This window comes from Helicoverpa armigera, chromosome 26 (genome assembly GCF_030705265.1).
Source record: "Helicoverpa armigera isolate CAAS_96S chromosome 26, ASM3070526v1, whole genome shotgun sequence".
Taxonomy (NCBI): domain Eukaryota; kingdom Metazoa; phylum Arthropoda; class Insecta; order Lepidoptera; family Noctuidae; genus Helicoverpa; species Helicoverpa armigera.
In genome coordinates this window covers 4,908,426-4,924,862 of record NC_087145.1, presented here as the reverse complement: position 1 = coordinate 4,924,862, position 16,437 = coordinate 4,908,426, and the positions used below count along the sequence as shown (strand labels likewise).

The following is a 16,437-nucleotide window of genomic DNA, read 5'->3' as shown; positions in this document are numbered from 1 at the left end:
AACATGAAATCAAAATATTTTTGAAATCAGTCCTTGGGGTCCGGAGAAAACCCGGTTCTAATATTCCACATGAACAGTCGCTTTACAAAGCCTGTCTTATTTACCCAGTAGTGGGAGTGATTGAAATAGGTTCCTTACTTCACTTTTAACATGAAATTAAAATATTTTTGAAATCGGTCAAAGGAGACCCGAGAAAAAAACTGATTCAAATGTTCTCCTCAGATAGTCACTTAACAAAGTCTTTGGCATTTGCCCAGTACTGGGAGTGGTCAAAGTAGGTTCTTTACTTCACTCTTAACATGAAATCAAAATATTTTTGAAATCAGTCCTTGGGGTCCGGAGAAAACCCGGTTCTAATATTCCACATGAACAGTCGCTTTACAAAGCCTGTCTTATTTACCCAGTAGTGGGAGTGATTGAAATAGGTTCCTTACTTCACTTTTAACATGAAATTAAAATATTTTTGAAATCGGTCAAAGGAGACCCGAGAAAAAAACTGATTCAAATGTTCTCCTCAGATAGTCACTTAACAAAGCCTTTGGCATTTGCCCAGTAGTGGCAGTGGTCAAAGTAGGTTCTTTACTTCACTCTTAACATGAAATCAAAATATTTTTGAAATCAGTCCTTGGGGTCCGGAGAAAACCCGGTTCTAATATTCCACATGAACAGTCGCTTTACAAAGCCTGTCTTATTTACCCAGTAGTGGGAGTGATTGAAATAGGTTCCTTACTTCACTTTTAACATGAAATTAAAATATTTTTGAAATCGGTCAAAGGAGACCCGAGAAAAAAACTGATTCAAATGTTCTCCTCAGATAGTCACTTAACAAAGCCTTTGGCATTTGCCCAGTAGTGGGAGTGGTCAAAATAGGTTCTTTACTTCACTCTTAACATGAAATCCAAATATTTTTGAAATCAGTCCTTGGGGTCCGGAGAAAACCCGGTTCTAATATTCCACATGAACAGTCGCTTTACAAAGCCTGTCTTATTTACCCAGTAGTGGGAGTGATTGAAATAGGTTCCTTAATTCACTTTTAACATGAAATTAAAATATTTTTGAAATCGGTCAAAGGAGACCCGAGAAAAAAACTGATTCAAATGTTCTCCTCAGATAGTCACTTAACAAAGTCTTTGGCATTTGCCCAGTACTGGGAGTGGTCAAAGTAGGTTCTTTACTTCACTCTTAACATGAAATCAAAATATTTTTGAAATCAGTCCTTGGGGTCCGGAGAAAACCCGGTTCTAATATTCCACATGAACAGTCGCTTTACAAAGCCTGTCTTATTTACCCAGTAGTGGGAGTGATTGAAATAGGTTCCTTACTTCACTTTTAACATGAAATTAAAATATTTTTGAAATCGGTCAAAGGAGACCCGAGAAAAAAACTGATTCAAATGTTCTCCTCAGATAGTCACTTAACAAAGCCTTTGGCATTTGCCCAGTAGTGGGAGTGGTCAAAATAGGTTCTTTACTTCACTCTTAACATGAAATCCAAATATTTTTGAAATCAGTCCTTGGGGTCCGGAGAAAACCCGGTTCTAATATTCCACATGAACAGTCGCTTTACAAAGCCTGTCTTATTTACCCAGTAGTGGGAGTGATTGAAATAGGTTCCTTACTTCACTTTTAACATGAAATTAAAATATTTTTGAAATCGGTCAAAGGAGACCCGAGAAAAAAACTGATTCAAATGTTCTCCTCAGATAGTCACTTAACAAAGCCTTTGGCATTTGCCCAGTAGTGGCAGTGGTCAAAGTAGGTTCTTTACTTCACTCTTAACATGAAATCAAAATATTTTTGAAATCAGTCCTTGGGGTCCGGAGAAAACCCGGTTCTAATATTCCACATGAACAGTCGCTTTACAAAGCCTGTCTTATTTACCCAGTAGTGGGAGTGATTGAAATAGGTTCCTTACTTCACTTTTAACATGAAATTAAAATATTTTTGAAATCGGTCAAAGGAGACCCGAGAAAAAAACTGATTCAAATGTTCTCCTCAGATAGTCACTTAACAAAGTCTTTGGCATTTGCCCAGTACTGGGAGTGGTCAAAGTAGGTTCTTTACTTCACTCTTAACATGAAATCAAAATATTTTTGAAATCAGTCCTTGGGGTCCGGAGAAAACCCGGTTCTAATATTCCACATGAACAGTCGCTTTACAAAGCCTGTCTTATTTACCCAGTAGTGGGAGTGATTGAAATAGGTTCCTTAATTCACTTTTAACATGAAATTAAAATATTTTTGAAATCGGTCAAAGGAGACCCGAGAAAAAAACTGATTCAAATGTTCTCCTCAGATAGTCACTTAACAAAGTCTTTGGCATTTGCCCAGTACTGGGAGTGGTCAAAGTAGGTTCTTTACTTCACTCTTAACATGAAATCAAAATATTTTTGAAATCAGTCCTTGGGGTCCGGAGAAACCCGGTTCTAATATTCCACATGAACAGTCGCTTTACAAAGCCTGTCTTATTTACCCAGTAGTGGGAGTGATTGAAATAGGTTCCTTACTTCACTTTTAACATGAAATTAAAATATTTTTGAAATCGGTCAAAGGAGACCCGAGAAAAAAACTGATTCAAATGTTCTCCTCAGATAGTCACTTAACAAAGCCTTTGGCATTTGCCCAGTAGTGGCAGTGGTCAAAGTAGGTTCTTTACTTCACTCTTAACATGAAATCAAAATATTTTTGAAATCAGTCCTTGGGGTCCGGAGAAAACCCGGTTCTAATATTCCACATGAACAGTCGCTTTACAAAGCCTGTCTTATTTACCCAGTAGTGGGAGTGATTGAAATAGGTTCCTTACTTCACTTTTAACATGAAATTAAAATATTTTTGAAATCGGTCAAAGGAGACCCGAGAAAAAAACTGATTCAAATGTTCTCCTCAGATAGTCACTTAACAAAGTCTTTGGCATTTGCCCAGTACTGGGAGTGGTCAAAGTAGGTTCTTTACTTCACTCTTAACATGAAATCAAAATATTTTTGAAATCAGTCCTTGGGGTCCGGAGAAAACCCGGTTCTAATATTCCACATGAACAGTCGCTTTACAAAGCCTGTCTTATTTACCCAGTAGTGGGAGTGATTGAAATAGGTTCCTTACTTCACTTTTAACATGAAATTAAAATATTTTTGAAATCGGTCAAAGGAGACCGAGAAAAAACTGATTCAAATGTTCTCCTCAGATAGTCACTTAACAAAGTCTTTGGCATTTGCCCAGTACTGGGAGTGGTCAAAGTAGGTTCTTTACTTCACTCTTAACATGAAATCAAAATATTTTTGAAATCAGTCCTTGGGGTCCGGAGAAAACCCGGTTCTAATATTCCACATGAACAGTCGCTTTACAAAGCCTGTCTTATTTACCCAGTAGTGGGAGTGATTGAAATAGGTTCCTTAATTCACTTTTAACATGAAATTAAAATATTTTTGAAATCGGTCAAAGGAGACCCGAAAAAACTGATTCAAATGTTCTCCTCAGATAGTCACTTAACAAAGTCTTTGGCATTTGCCCAGTACTGGGAGTGGTCAAAGTAGGTTCTTTACTTCACTCTTAACATGAAATCAAAATATTTTTGAAATCAGTCCTTGGGGTCCGGAGAAAACCCGGTTCTAATATTCCACATGAACAGTCGCTTTACAAAGCCTGTCTTATTTACCCAGTAGTGGGAGTGATTGAAATAGGTTCCTTACTTCACTTTTAACATGAAATTAAAATATTTTTGAAATCGGTCAAAGGAGACCCGAGAAAAAAACTGATTCAAATGTTCTCCTCAGATAGTCACTTAACAAAGCCTTTGGCATTTGCCCAGTAGTGGCAGTGGTCAAAGTAGGTTCTTTACTTCACTCTTAACATGAAATCAAAATATTTTTGAAATCAGTCCTTGGGGTCCGGAGAAAACCCGGTTCTAATATTCCACATGAACAGTCGCTTTACAAAGCCTGTCTTATTTACCCAGTAGTGGGAGTGATTGAAATAGGTTCCTTACTTCACTTTTAACATGAAATTAAAATATTTTTGAAATCGGTCAAAGGAGACCCGAAAAAACTGATTCAAATGTTCTCCTCAGATAGTCACTTAACAAAGTCTTTGGCATTTGCCCAGTACTGGGAGTGGTCAAAGTAGGTTCTTTACTTCACTCTTAACATGAAATCAAAATATTTTTGAAATCAGTCCTTGGGGTCCGGAGAAAACCCGGTTCTAATATTCCACATGAACAGTCGCTTTACAAAGCCTGTCTTATTTACCCAGTAGTGGGAGTGATTGAAATAGGTTCCTTACTTCACTTTTAACATGAAATTAAAATATTTTTGAAATCGGTCAAAGGAGACCGAGAAAAAACTGATTCAAATGTTCTCCTCAGATAGTCACTTAACAAAGTCTTTGGCATTTGCCCAGTACTGGGAGTGGTCAAAGTAGGTTCTTTACTTCACTCTTAACATGAAATCAAAATATTTTTGAAATCAGTCCTTGGGGTCCGGAGAAAACCCGGTTCTAATATTCCACATGAACAGTCGCTTTACAAAGCCTGTCTTATTTACCCAGTAGTGGGAGTGATTGAAATAGGTTCCTTAATTCACTTTTAACATGAAATTAAAATATTTTTGAAATCAGTCAAAGGAGACCCGAGAAAAAAACTGATTCAAATGTTCTCCTCAGATAGTCACTTAACAAAGCCTTTGGCATTTGCCCAGTACTGGGAGTGGTCAAAGTAGGTTCTTTACTTCACTCTTAACATGAAATCAAAATATTTTTGAAATCAGTCCTTGGGGTCCGGAGAAAACCCGGTTCTAATATTCCACATGAACCGTCGCTTTACAAAGCCTGTCTTATTTACCCAGTAGTGGGAGTGATTGAAATAGGTTCCTTAATTCACTTTTAACATGAAATTAAAATATTTTTGAAATCAGTCAAAGGAGACCCGAGAAAAAAACTGATTCAAATGTTCTCCTCAGATAGTCACTTAACAAAGTCTTTGGCATTTGCCCAGTACTGGGAGTGGTCAAAGTAGGTTCTTTACTTCACTCTTAACATGAAATCCAAATATTTTTGAAATCGGTCCCTGGGGTCCGGAGAAAAACCGGTTCTAATATTCCACATGAACAGTCGCTTTACAAAGCCTGTCTTATTTACCCAGTAGTGGGAGTGATTGGAATAGGTTCTTTACTTCACTTTAACATGAAATTAAAATATTTTTGAAATCTGTCCCAGGGGTCCCGAGAAAAACTGATTCAAATGTTCTCCTTAGATAGTCACTTAACAAAGTCTTTGGCATTTGCCCAGTAGTGGGAGTGGTCAAAGTAGGTTCTTTTGCTTCACTCTTAACATGAAATTAAAATATTTTTGAAATCGGTCCCTGGGGTCCGGGTGAAAAACCGGTTCAAATATTCTCCATGAAGAGTCACTTTACAAGGCCTGAGCCATTTGCCTAGTAGTGGGAGTGATTGAAATAGGTTCTTTACTTCACACATGAAATTAAAATATTTTTGAAATCGGTCCCAGGGGTCCCGAGGAAAACCGGTTTAAATGTTCTACATGAACAGTCTGTTTACAAAGCCTATGCCATTTGCCCAGTAGTGGGAGTGGTTGGAATAGGTTCTTTAATTCACTCTTAACAAGAAATCAAAATATTTTTGAAATCGGTCCTAGGGGTCCTGAGAAATTAATCTGATAAGACTTTTCTGCCAAATTAGTCTTACTCATATGTACGTATATAGTCAATCTCAATGCTCAGGATCTCGCTGTCAGGATTCAGTACTGGAAAATGTTGGAATGGGTTATTTTTTTTACTGTGATTTTCAAATAAATTCTAAAAGCGTTGGATTCTAATAAGAACTGGGAATGATTTTATGAAAAAAAGGCAATTACCGCAATATTTTTGAATTTACGGTTTAAATCTACAAGGCGCCTGCGCTATGAGCTATCTTCTAGAAAAATCTTATCAAGACGAATAAAATAAGCTCGAACACGAGGTAGTTAGTAGATATCGTTGAGGAGTTCCCACGTCTCTCTGTCGGCTCCATTGTCAGGTCAGATTTTAAAACCTTTACAGTTTTGTGGTGTCTGAGACATATACCCGAATAACAAGGTTTTACTCGATATGTGTCTACAATTTTCGAGAGTCGCTTCCGATTTTTTTAGAAATTCCATCACCAGACCCTGGGCCGGATGACAAAGGAACCATTGAGGAAGTAAGCCCTTTCAAACAATTAAATAATTGTTGAAATCGGTTGGTAAACGACGGAGTTATGCACGTACAAACATAAAAAAAATGCAAATGAATTAAGAACCTCCTCCATTTTTGGAAGTCGGTTAAAAAAAAAGTTGTCGTGTACAATACCTCGTATTTGTCAATGAATATAATTCATTTCAATTAAGGTAATAAAAGTGGAATAGTTAAGAGTTCGTAAGCTTATTTTATGTAATATTGAATAAGAGTCAAACCAGTTTTTCTCAGGACTCCCGGGATAGATTTCGAAATGCTTTGGTCTGGGACCTAATATAAGCCTATGGAACCTAATACACTATGCAGTTACTGTGGGCAACACTTGAGCCCAACTTCCATACAAAGAATAGCATTGTCCTTTTCATACTTTTTGTAATTTAAAATCCGGGTCAGTTATAGCTAATTTATGCAAATCTAATGTACGTTTTTTATTTAATATAATCATAATAAAACTTGTTGAACTATACTATCAAATCATAACATAGGATTTAAATATTATGATTCTATGGACTTACCTACTTATAGAAAAATGCAAATCATAAATCTAAATTTTTATTAATGTTGGGAAAAAATGTAGATAAGCGCCAAAGACTTTTTCTTTAGGTATTCATTTATCAGTTTCAGTTCACAAAAGTTGTTGCTAATAAACTAAAATTATATTTAAAAAAAAACTACTTTTTTCCCTGCTGGTTCACCAGCGTCTTGTGGAAACGACTGCCCTTATCCAGATCAAATATAGCCTATGTTACTCTGAGATAATGTAGCTCCCTAAAAGTGAAAGAATGTTTCAAATAAATTCAGTCGCTTCGGAACCTTTATGGGAAAATCAAAAAATGATACCTCTTTTTACATTAGCATCATCTAGATGAGAGAGACAACAATATACATTATATTTATTGCATAGTACAACAAATTTATACATACTTATATTTTTGTTACAGTTACAAGAAACAAACCAATATGGCCGCAAAAGCTATAAGATAGTCAAATAGTACAACTGAAATGAAAAGTTCCTGTTGAGTTAAGTGAAAATCATTCAAAATAAAAAAGTCTGCGGCTCTGCTGTGTTACAAAGTGAGGATGGATGAAAGCGATGTCATCATATCATCCACTGAGATTATTAAAGGTAGGTCAACATCATTATTGTATGCCAAAAGTGTTTTTCTAACTTTTTGTACTGACATTGGGTCAGTTTTTTATCATATAAACAGTTAAATAGACATGAATCTAACCACTTGTATCACTATTCATATAGACATAAATCTTAACTACTCACATTACTTTTTATAGCATATTCCTACAATCAATTATACATATGTATCATGTTATGTTTTCCTGATTGAAGCATTACACCAATAAATATAATTTACTAAAACTAGAAACTAGATGAAGTGATGATGATAATCCACTAGACAATTACAGCCTTACTTATAAACGTGAATTAAATATAAGTAATACTTAAGGGCTGTTTAAGAAAATTCTTACTTATTAACGTTGCTTAAGCATGTCTTAACTAACATTTAATCACTACTTAATACTTTAACTAGTGATTAGTTAAAATGTTGCTTAGAAGGTGATTAGAGATTTTATAAGTAAGGCCTCTGCCTCGAATTTTGCGGGCAGCGGGGCGGCAGCGGCGGCGGCACGGGAGCGGCAGGATCTTACGCGTATAATCAAATGGACCGGCCCTCGAATATAGCGGCGCGGGAGCGGGCAACGAGCGGTGAGCTCCAGTCAAAACGGTGACCGCCCGCGCCGCCGCCGATGCCGCCCCGCTGCCCGCAAAATTCGAGGCAGAGGCCTAAGGGGGTTAATGTTTTTTTACGGACATTTTAACAATGATTAATTCCTTAATTGTTAACATTGATTCAGAACTTAATTTACGTTGGAGAAATTTAAAGACTACATAGGTACATGCTTACACTTAGCTATTGTCGGTTCAAAGAATTGTTATTACTAGTTAAGTATTTATCCAGATTTTTAATCCATAATCCTTTATTCTGATGTCCCATTTTTATTTGTCAGAAAGTTCACGCTAACAAGAGATTTTAACAATGACTGAACAAAAGTTTGTTAATTAAAACCATTGTAGGTTGCGCGAATTCCGCTCAGCTGGATTAAAGTATGAGAGGAACTCGCGAGCCGACTCCCACTTGACTGATTTAAATAACTGAATAATACATATGTATTTGATACCTTTCTGATACCAAATAGAGCCAGACTGACCATCTGGTGTAACACGCTAAGTTCGAAATACTGAGATTTTTATGGCACCTCAAGCGGTTTCTAAAGTCCAAGTTTCTTCCTTGAAACTTTTGATAAAATATTGTTGCAATTACCTACTTATATGTAGTTTGTAGTAAACAAGAATTTCATATTTGATAATTGTGGAATGTTTACACTTAAAACAGAAATATCGCGCGGAACGTAATGAACTTATCTAAATGTTTAAAAAAACTCTATTACTAAAGTTTTCCCATTGTAATAATAGTAATAAATAAATCCATAGTAATAAAGTTTAGGTACACATCGGTTAGCTATCTATCTTGTTTAGAAGATTGCTTAGCAACTTACAGATTAGATATAGGAAGATAAGTATCGGCATTTAATCGTTAATTCTATACTGATAGCATTGTTAACATTTGTTTAGCCGGCATGTCTCAAGGTAATCTATCTTAAACTTTGTATGGCTGGAATATAGTACAAATCATGTCTGTCTAGGAAATAGAAAACTTTTGTTTTTCTTGGGAAATTGTCAAATGACCCCCTCCCGCAGCGCGAGGGAGTGTCTGACTATTACTAACTGAAACCCACCATGTTCCTTTTGGGGCCTTTTCTGTACCAGGGCCGCGGTTACTCCGCAGACTGTACAATGGATTCCGCTGGGGTACCTGCTAGTCTTAGACATTGTAACAAATCGAAAAATCTATTACAAAGTAGGTACCTCAATTGTACACAAGTGTACACCATGAAGTGTATGTTACAAGTACAACAAATATATTAAAACAATGACAATATTTAAAACAAAAATATTAAATGTTCGTCATGAAATTCAATCGCATAAGCTTGCCTCGATAAGAAAACTTTTATGTGCATCTTACAAACAAGTATTGGAGTTTCAACTTAAGCTTATTAAGTTATAAATAAGCGGTAAGTGCTAAGTGGGCGGTTCTGTCAAGCATGACGTCGTTACAGTTGCACAAATGTATATAAATACATATACATTCAGGTTTATGTATATTGTATAGGCTCCATTGCATCTGACCTTCTAAATGATTGATAGGAAGGTAGGTATATTACGTATTATTTGCGAATTTATTTATACTACTATGTCAATAAACATTGAGTCAAATGCGTATTTCTGGATTGTGGGTGCAATGTGAATCATGTTAACTACGTCATACATAGGTTACGCACTATGGTCATTAATCATTATAAATTGTATTAACCGCCTTTTTAACCCCCGAAGGAAAAAGTTAAAATATAAAGAAACCCCCGGCACAAAAACCCTTTTTAAAGAGATTTTTTTTTTGCAATACTCAATTCATGTCAATCCGAAGATTTCAGTCAGTTTTCGGCATGGACCCCCGTGCATATTACACCAAGATTTGTCGACATTGAGAAAGAAAGGGAATCTTACCTTGAGACTAAAATTAAGAGTATTCTTAAAAAGCTCGCCTTATTAAAATAAACATTGACTTAACCTCGAGAAAAACAGAAATCTGAACTTGAAAGCATTTTGTACTATGTTATGAAATTTTTATCAGGTTTCGAGCCTTGAAAAGGGTAATATCAAAGTTATTTATGCCCTCCAAAACTGAAGGGCGGCTGTTTTGATTTAGTTCTTGATAACCATGAAAACCTGAAAGTTACGCACTAAACTAACTTACTATACTTAATTGAATTATCATTAACAAGTCTTTTAGTTGGATGTTTATTTTGCTTACTGAATTTCATAATAGACAACCAGTCTTTATCAGAAACCTTAGTTAGGTATATGTGTACAATGTAGATATTGTAAATGCGAGTGTTGTATTGTTTGTTACGTTTACGTCAAATTATCTGATAAAATTTCGTTGGAATAAGGTTAAGGGTTAGTGAAGATATTTTTAAGACTCATTTTTAACAGTTAGTAAATAAGAAGGATCGAAAAGATAAGTAGGTATAGAAAAAGTGCCCTTATAGAAAAGAATTGGAACAGGAAACCTATTTTATCAGAAAGAAGCGATAAACTTTTTTGAGCTAGAACACAAAAGCCAGCCGAGTCTACGCTAGTCCAATTATTCTTTAATCTAGATAGGGCAATGTCCGCTGGCAACATTCGTTATAATGGAAACTGTCTAACAGTCTAACTTATCCAGACTAGGATATAATGAAGAAAATATTTAAAGGGCAAAAACGGAACTTCTTAGTTCATAATCGTAGAAGAAAATACGATCATAATGTAATAAATATTTCTTGGTGTATATAGGTATTTACATTTTAAATGTTATCAAACATTTTCTACCAGAACCAGAACTAACTACATATTTATGATAGCTTATCAGTTCAAAATTAAATACCTATGTAAATAAAAGACCGCGATGTTTTACAATTCTAATTCTTTTGCGATCAAAATTCATTTCCGATTTCTCATTTTACATTTATGAGGCGCCAACATCATTCAAATTAACGCTTCGATGAAAAGTAAAAAAAAATGCAAGGTTGACCCTCTAAAACTCCCAAAACTAGGTTATTTTCTCAATGTTGACTATTATTTAAACTCAATTACAATGTCATACTGCAATGATTTATTTAATACCTCATGGAATTCTTGCACGGAAAACCTATTAAATTGGTTTTTTACGTGAGCTGCCTTTCTAGAGGCTACTTGTCCCTATTTACGCTGCTATTGGAACTATAAAATTGTTTTGGATGAAAGTCCTTTTTTAAGTCAATGGGCGAAGCCTGTGTTGAACCGTAGACATCCTATGGCTGTAATGATGATGATGATCATTTTTAAATTGAGTCTATCATCGTTATCATAAGCTACCATCAGCACATAACCTAGACCTTTTTGGAATCGGCGCAGCATGATTTCTTCTTCCATACTCTTCTACCTAACGTCATCTCTCAAGTCATATTATTTCTACTTATATCGACTTTCACGCCTTCATAATGTAGAGTAGACAATGAAAATAACATTTTAAAGATGTTTCACAAACTGTTTAGGTATATCCTTTCTCTTGCCAAAACACCAACCTCAATCGAGGACATTAAACCTGACAAAGGAATAACATTAAAACACGCTTCACTGGAAGAAACATGTAGCTGCCATATTTGTCGTTGGGGGTTGTAACCACAGTCTCAGTTGGGGACGTAATGCATACCATTTCACATTATGCATGCATACATGCACACTTACGTCTTTAGTATTTTGCTAAGCTACATGTACTGAAGTTATTTTCCTATCACCATATTTTATGTCATTTCCAAATCTACCTCAGGTGTTTCCCTGAAGTTTATGGTCATTGTCCTTTCCTGGTTAGGTCGTTAGTAGATACGTAATTCATATCTGTACTTGGAGTTCTAAGCTTGTGAAAGCCGAATTTATTTGGGTTGCTCGTCTAAGTACCAATATGGGTGGTCTAAGTTTATTGCAATGCTAGGATCTTAAAATGTACCTATGTAGGCGGTTTTCTCTTTCATCTTAAAGTTGCAGTAAACTATTAGCTAATTCAACTCCGTATTAGGTAGAGCAGGATAGCTCGATTGTAGAACACCACATTTTTGCGCTAGCGGTAAAAACTTGCCAGACGATTGGCATTACCCACATTACGCTTGATAATCGTTTTCCAATATCGCTTTTAGCCATTTAACAATCTCTTTGCGAATACAGAGCAGTAACTGAGATACTGTCTGGCATAAATACTGAAATAACCCTTTTATGTCCTCTGTTTACATCTAACACTAGGATTTTATAGCTTTTACTTTCAGATTCTGACAGTATCCCTCCATTTAGTCGTGCGTTGCTTTCAAAAAAAAATCTCTTTAGAACCCTTAAGCCCATCTTCAACCATTACCAACAACACCCGTTGTCGTTCACAAAAACATGAACCGTAATCTGATTCCAATATCGAGACGAGATATATTCAAATGTCGTTGTATTTACGTAATTCAAAGGTCTCTTGATTCGAAAGGTCAAGTAGGGTCGTTTCCAATTACCATCGGAATAACATTACTCTAAGTAAGTTATGTCTGGCCCAGACAGACGTCCCTTGAGATGAAATTTCGCAATAAGGTTCCCGAATTACAAAAGTCTCTCGAAACTGAAAATGTTCCACGGGTAGCTTACCCAAATACTGGATTCATGTAATCATTCAATACGTTTTCTACGAAGTTAGTACTTCTCGTAATACCAAAGTTTCAGTAAAAACAAAAGCTCTGTCTACCACAAATGTCGTGTTGAAAACTTTCACCAAAGTTCATGTCAATCATTTTGCCTCCATTAGGTTTTAGAACTTTGACCTTCCCTTTTTGCCCTCAAGTCAAGCCACTTATCTTGGCATAACCATAAACTGCAGCTTTATTATCATACGAAATCATGTAAATGGTTCTGCTTGAAATAAACTTGCATTGATTACAAATATGTCTTGAGTGACCTTCGCGTTAGATCGTTATCAGAACTTTTTTCAGTCATACATAAACATAAATTTAAGCGCTGCCATACGATTCGCTGATTTATAGTTTCCCCTTTTAAAGCAAATGGAATAAGTTATGGTTTTGACGTTCTATATGGACAGATTGACAATAAAACTATACATTAATAGTTGGACTGAACGCCCGATTGAACGTTGTCCAAAATTTTGGGGAAGTCGAAATAAATATATCCCATTTCTATCTTTATGACAAGACCAGAAATATGGATGTCCGCTGCATCTGGATCAATGAAGTAATAGCTTGTCCAGTAGGTTTTTCATCGAAAATCTTATTGGCTTGTTGCGCCAGAGCCTTACTAATAAGGGATACTAGATCTAATGAAATTGATTACCGAGAGTGCTTTCATTATTATTTTTCCTAAGACGGCTTTGTAGAACGTTCATAACCTAATTATTGTCGCACAAGGCGAGGAAGCAGTCTAGATTGATTGCAACCAATTTAAAAGATTGATTGATTTATTGATTTATTTAAGTCAGTTATCTAGCGTAATCTATATACCAAGCGAAAAGAAACGCCTAAAGATTATTTTTCACTTTACAAATGGTATCCTCATCAAAAATCCATCAGTACGAGAAAGGTATCACATCAAAAATACACAAAGCAATATCGTAGCGTCCTTTCAGCGTAAAAATATTGTCACAGCCTAGCCGTGTATGTTACATATATCAATCTGTAATGGTCCCTCTACATGAATGCGTTAACAAAATCTGCATATTTCATCGTTTGCATGTATTGTAACTGTGTTCTACACGCTTGCTGCTACACTAAGAATATTAATATGTGTTTAACGTGCATTTTCAACCCTCTGTAAGTGCTGTTCAGTTATTTATGTATTCGCTAGTCCATTGTTATGTGCTGCAGAGTTGGTTTATCATAATTTGCTTCCAACAGCAGTTTTAGTAGTTCATGCTGAAATTCAGCTTAATTTCATTATGAATTCTCTTTACTTTATCTACGAGTTTTTCTACGTGATGTTGTTACTTTGTAGTCTGCTTTGGCTTTCATAAATAACAGTAACGGATTACTTTGAGCACACACAATGTTTTTTTATGTTCTCATGTAGCATTCTTATTTCGCACTGAATAAATACGTAACTTGTTCATTCATCTGCCATGCTAATAATCGTAATTTTATAACCATCGAAATTAATTAAAAACGAATTCATATTTATTTAACTAAATTGGTATTAATGGTAGGTGCTAAAACAAGTCGTAAAGTTGTATCATGATAATTACCGCTCCCGTCTTCGCTTCGCTATAAAATGGGACACTTCCTTGAAGGCCAATAAATTTCAGTCTACTTCAGTATTTTGTTACAGCTTTGTAGATTATTTTGGCCTTGCTCGTGAATTTAGATGGATAGTTTAATGTTTTGTAGTTGCTTTGAAGGCGAGAATCAAGGTGAGCTTTGTCCAGAGGTACTCTCATTGTGATGTGCCCCACCTTTTCATCTATAGCTTTATTAACATTAATTGGATTAGTACGAACACCGACCTTACCGTAACTCCCACCCAAGCTTCGTTCATCCTTTCCGGAGGCTTTAAGTTCTACATAAAGCGCTCTTTGTCTTTTTCAATTTAGGTAGCACTTAGGACGTAACGGGACACTTTATGAAAATGCCTCCTGAAATTACTTTCTTGATTAAACAAATAAATTGTCCCTTAATCGGCGGCTAATCCTTGGAAGATACCCTAATGGTGCCGTGTTTCTAGACTTATATACTAGTTTCCATTCTGAACCAATCAACATCATTGTTGACTAAATCAAATGCCTTTGTCAAAACCAATTTTTTTCTTACCACTCTACACAAGTCTGGTTTTCACGATATTCGTAATAAAAACTTTGAAAAGGCCTATTACGATTTATTCCGTGTTTGAAAAACTCATTAAAACTCTCAACTTCCATTACTTTTTTGCTTGAACAAACCGTCAGTTTGACGCAACAACGGTGAAGTTCCAAGGTCGCTCATCGCTCAGTTTCAAGTGGGCAAGTACAAGCTAGGCTAGTCCACTGAAATAGCTGTAATTTCCTATTCGAGTGCTACACATGCAATAAAGGTGCGGCACGAGTGTCAGCCTGACCTTGGGTTACGTAAGTGTATGCAAACTTGGGGTGTGCCCCAAGGGCGAGCGCGCGCGATTCCTTTCATTAGCGCCGAAGTATTAATAGATTTTTTGTAGGCGTTCCTTTCTGAATGAATGGTTTATGTTGGTTTTGTTTCCGTTTGATTAAAGTTGAACTGCATTATGGTATTGCATCGATCCATCTAGTATGTGGATATTTATTTATATAAAAAGAAAACCTGTTCTGCAAGTGACACGGTGCAACTTTGTTGCTACTATTTTTGTAGTTTGGTATTTAACTTTGCTCGTTTTGTTCAACTTTACCACTTCAATTTGTCAAGCAATCCCCCTTTTTTCACAATCTTATATTTTTCGAAGAATCATACTATTTACTTGTGGACCGTCATCATTCCTTGCCCTTACTGCAATTTCTAATATACGTTAAGATTTTTATATCTGGCGTGATATTTGAATGATATACGTAATTTAGTAAAAACCTTCTACATCCTTTACCTTTGATCGAAATAATACCATTATGCCAAGCTGACAAGGACCGGACCATGTCAACATTACGTAACCTTGGGCTGTGAACAATTTAACTACAAATTGATTGGACGATGACATCACAATCGCTTTTGACCTTACGTATGGTCAGGGGCACGCATCATCATTTGGAATCATTGCATGGAACGTAATCGGAGTTGCAATTTCCTGGTTCTTGTGACTGGTACTGCAAAATGCACGTAAACTAAAAGTGCTATAGGATTTTACCTGACCAATTCATTGTGTCAAATAATTTTATGGCGCTGCGGAATTAAATCAGCGCTTTTTTCCCAACTTGAAGGTTCGCTTGCCATTTCCTTAAAGTAATGTTTTAAAGCACTAAGGTCTGCTGTAAATTGCGAAAGATTAGACTGCTTTAATTTCACGACTCTTCCTACGTTTTAATGTCGAGTATTTTTATAACGTTCCTCGGCTTCCGTCTTTTACGTTTCCGTTCTGTGTCCTTCGTTACGCCTACTGCATAAAATTAAAATACCTTAAAAAGCTTTTTTTACTGTCGCGTCCGTTGTTTTTGTAGGCACTGATAAGGCTGCGTAAAAAGATCAAAGAAAGAGGTTCCTTTAGGTACTCCCGTTGTTTACAAAGCTACTGTCTGTCTGCCTACGCAGTATCTGAGGAAACTATGTAGAAATATATAATATTTTTGTTTTCAATAATGACGTTAATCCATGTTCAAGGCAGCTACGGTGAATGGTATATTTTAGGATGTTGAGACGAAGCCTAGACATAAATCTCTTATTTATAAATCACAAATTCCTTAGGTATATGAAGATCTTCTTAGGATCTTAATTTCCATCATATTCAATTTAACGGAAACATTATTAGTTACTTTGACTATCGATTTGGTCGTTATTGTCTGCCATATAATCATCTTTTTAAACAGAAACACCGAAA

At 35.9% G+C, this 16,437-nt stretch overlaps 1 protein-coding gene across 1 annotated transcript in view; it reads left to right on the top strand.

Annotated features, from left to right (window-relative positions):
- The window catches only part of LOC110372408 (dual specificity protein phosphatase CDC14A), a 168,351-nt gene that overhangs the window by 137,307 nt on the left and 14,607 nt on the right, over positions 1 to 16,437 (top strand). The window contains exon 2 of the mRNA XM_064041695.1: positions 7,160 to 7,344. Coding sequence (XP_063897765.1) covers positions 7,299 to 7,344 — 46 coding nt within the window. The 5' untranslated portion in view covers positions 7,160 to 7,298. The remainder of the gene's footprint in view (positions 1 to 7,159; positions 7,345 to 16,437) is intronic.